Source organism: Sinocyclocheilus rhinocerous, unplaced genomic scaffold (genome assembly GCF_001515625.1).
Source record: "Sinocyclocheilus rhinocerous isolate Xijiao unplaced genomic scaffold, SAMN03320098_v1.1 scaffold288, whole genome shotgun sequence".
Lineage (NCBI taxonomy): Eukaryota > Metazoa > Chordata > Actinopteri > Cypriniformes > Cyprinidae > Sinocyclocheilus > Sinocyclocheilus rhinocerous.
Window position 1 is genome coordinate 224,186 of NW_015635021.1, and position 3,391 is coordinate 227,576.

General features: G+C 36.7%; 1 protein-coding gene across 1 annotated transcript in view; it reads left to right on the plus strand.

The window, feature by feature from the left end:
• Nucleotides 1-1,489, plus strand: part of LOC107746012 (receptor-type tyrosine-protein phosphatase delta-like) — a 70,845-nt gene extending 69,356 nt beyond the window's left edge. Inside the window, exons 37-38 of the mRNA XM_016560047.1 lie at nt 943-1,069; nt 1,317-1,489. Of these exons, the coding sequence (XP_016415533.1) occupies nt 943-1,069; nt 1,317-1,451 (262 nt within the window). The 3' untranslated portion in view covers nt 1,452-1,489. The remainder of the gene's footprint in view (nt 1-942; nt 1,070-1,316) is intronic.
• The last annotated feature ends 1,902 nt before the right edge of the window (nt 1,490-3,391 follow it).

Here is a 3,391-nt window from a genome sequence, read left to right on the forward strand (position 1 = left end):
TCAGTGAGAGAAAATCACAAAAAAATTATTTTTCACACAACGATAATTCAACCTTTATGCTGGAATGTGCTAATGTGAGTGCTTGTGACAGTAGCATTTTCTCTTTCTCTCTCTCTCTCTCTCTCTCTCTTTCTCTCACTCTCTCTATCTCTCTCAGTGCTGGTGTGGGCCGAACGGGCTGCTTCATTGTGATTGATGCCATGTTGGAGCGTGTGAAGCAGGAGAAGACGATAGATGTTTATGGTCACGTGACTCTGATGCGATCTCAGCGAAACTACATGGTGCAGACAGAGGAGCAGTACGTCTTTATTTATGATGCACTGCTGGAGGCCGTTTCCTGCGGCAACACAGAGGTTCCGGCACGGAACCTTTACGCCTACATCCAGAGACTGTCACAGACGGAACCGCCGGAGCACATCAGCGGAATGGAGCAGGAGTTTAAAGTGAGTGCATCCCACGAATGTAATTTGTGAATTTAAAAGTAACAATATGACGTACTTTGTTACTTTTTTCAGTAACAAATTAACTGAAACTGTAACAATAATATATCAAAAAAGTGTATTATTTCCTGTTGCTGGTCCAGAAAAAAATTCTTTTTTTCTGGATCCCTTTTTCAGCGGTTAGCTAATGCCAAAGCTCATAACTCCCGATTCGTCAATGCCAGCCTTCCATGCAATAAGTTCAAAAACCGATTGGTCAATATCATGCCATATGAGACCACACGTGTGTGTCTGCAACCAATCAGAGGAGTGGAGGGCTCAGACTATGTCAATGGCAGTTTTGTAGATGGCTACAGGTACATTGCAATCTCTCTTTTTTTATATTTATTAGTAGAAATAAAAGAATGCATCGACAAAACAAGCCACTGAAACATCAACATTTGTAAGTAAGCTGGTGAAATTCTCAGTTCTTGAAGTTTTCATTTCCTTCTCATCACTCTAGGCAACAGAGGGCATATATTGCGACTCAGGGGCCGCTGGCTGAGACAGTTGAAGATTACTGGCGGATGCTTTGGGAACACAATTCTACTATAGTAGTTATGCTTACTAAACTCCGAGAAATGGGAAGGGTTAGTTCACACACACACACACACACTTCATTGTTTATTGTAAAGTGATATGAATGCTAATCAGTGTTACTTTAGTATGTATATACTATTATAGCATTTCTAATTTTCATTTAATTTCCATTTTTATTTATTCAGTTTTCCATTTTATTTCAACTTCAATTCAATTAACAAAATGTTTTAAATAATTTGAGTTTCAGATAACGATAGTAACACTGATGAATGTGTGAACTTTTTTTTTCTTATGCAGGAGAAATGTCATCAGTACTGGCCATCTGACAGGTCAGCACGCTATCAGTACTTCGTGGTGGATCCCATGGCGGAGTACAACATGCCTCAGTATATACTGCGAGAGTTTAAAGTCACAGATGCAAGGGTATATTAAACACTCATTAAAACCATTAGGCTTACCATGCTCATGAAAAAACAGGAAATATACTAAAGCAATAAGCCCCAAGAAGCCGTGGTTTACAGTGAATTTATAATAGCTGTTATAAATTCACTGTAAACCACGGCTTCACGGGGCTTATTGCTTTTATAAAAGTCAATCATCTTTGACGATAGTGGTCCTGACAGAATTGCAATTGATTCTCACAACTGTGACTTTATATCTTATAATTTACTTTATTTCTTCGTTGTGATTTATTACTTGTTATTGTTACTTCATATCTCAGAATTGCAACTATTTCTCACAAATGTGACAGTTTATTGTTTTTATTTTATAGTTCATAATTTTTTAACTGTGACTTTATATTTCATAATTACAACCTTATTTCTAATAATTATGAATATATTTCTCATTATTGTGACTTTTCATAACATTTCATAATTGACTAATTCTTACATTTGTGACTTTATTACTCATTATTATGACTTTGTTTTATAATTGACTATTTCTTATAACTGTCATTATGACTTCATATCCCAAAATTGACTTTCTAGTAAATGTGATATATAACCCTGGACCACAAAACCAGTCTTAAGTGTCAAATTTTTGAAATTGAGATTTATACATCATCTGAAAGCTGAATAAATAAGCTTTCCATTGATGTATGGGTGTTAGGATAGGACAATATTTAGTCGAGATACAACTATTTGAAAATCTGGAATCTGAGGGTGCAAAAAAATCAAAATATTGAGAAAATCGCCTTTAAAGTTGTCCAAATGAAGTTCTTAGCAATGCATATTACTAATCAAAAATTAAGTTTTGATATATTTACGGTAGGAAATTTACAAAATATCTTCATGGAACATGATCTTTACTTAATATCCTAATGATTTTTGGCATAAAAGAAAAATCGATAATTTTGACCCATACAATGTATTTTTGGCTATTGCTACAAATATACCCCAGCGACTGCTTTTGTGCTCCAGGGTCACATATTATTTAACGTATTTGTAACTTCACATCTTACACCTATCACAGAATTGTGACTATTTTGCATAATTGTTTCTTTCATATCGCATATAAAACTGTGATTTTATTTCTCATAATTATGGCTTTCTATCTAACAAAAATGTACAAAGTTAAATTTACTTTCATTTTTTTTTACTGAACAGTTTTCAGATGTATACTGATCAGCACTCTGCTATTCAGCTCAAATGATGTTTGTGTGTGTGTGTGTGTGCGCCCTCCACAGGAGCAGTACCAGTTCTGCTATCGTGCAGGGCTGGAATACCTGGGCAGTTTTGATCACTATGCAACATAAAACCTCCCCCTGGACCAAGGGTCACATGATCGCACACCGAGACCTGCATCTGATCAATCTGACAGCTGACAGCCTCTTTCTGTTGCCCACAGCTCAAGAGTCTGTTTGATTTCTCTCGACAGCACAGAATTTAATAGCCAGACAGGGAGGGCAGCTGGGATACAGAATTGTCACAGCAAATTGTAGCTCCAATCATATAGCTGAAAGTTGTCAAATCATATTTGGGGTGGATTAAAACTCTGGCAACCAGCCAACAGAACCAATGAAATCGCATGTGCTGTCTGGACCGATTCAACAGACCAATGAGATGCCAAAAGCAAGGGAGGAGACAACAGTCAAACAATTTGACGGTACTTTTTACTTCTCAGAATTCGTTTAACACCAGACCCCCCCCAAAAAAACATGGTTTATTGAGGGATGCAGTCCAGGTTTAGAGTTTCCACTGTTTTTTGTCACCAGTTGTGGATAGTGGATCCACCAACTCACTTAAGAGGAAATTCAACCACACCAGAAGTATTGGTGCTTATGCCAGTATCCTGTTCGTTTATCTGTAGCACACACACTTAGATATATACATGCATATCTATCACAGATTTAAGACAAGGAAAATTAACAA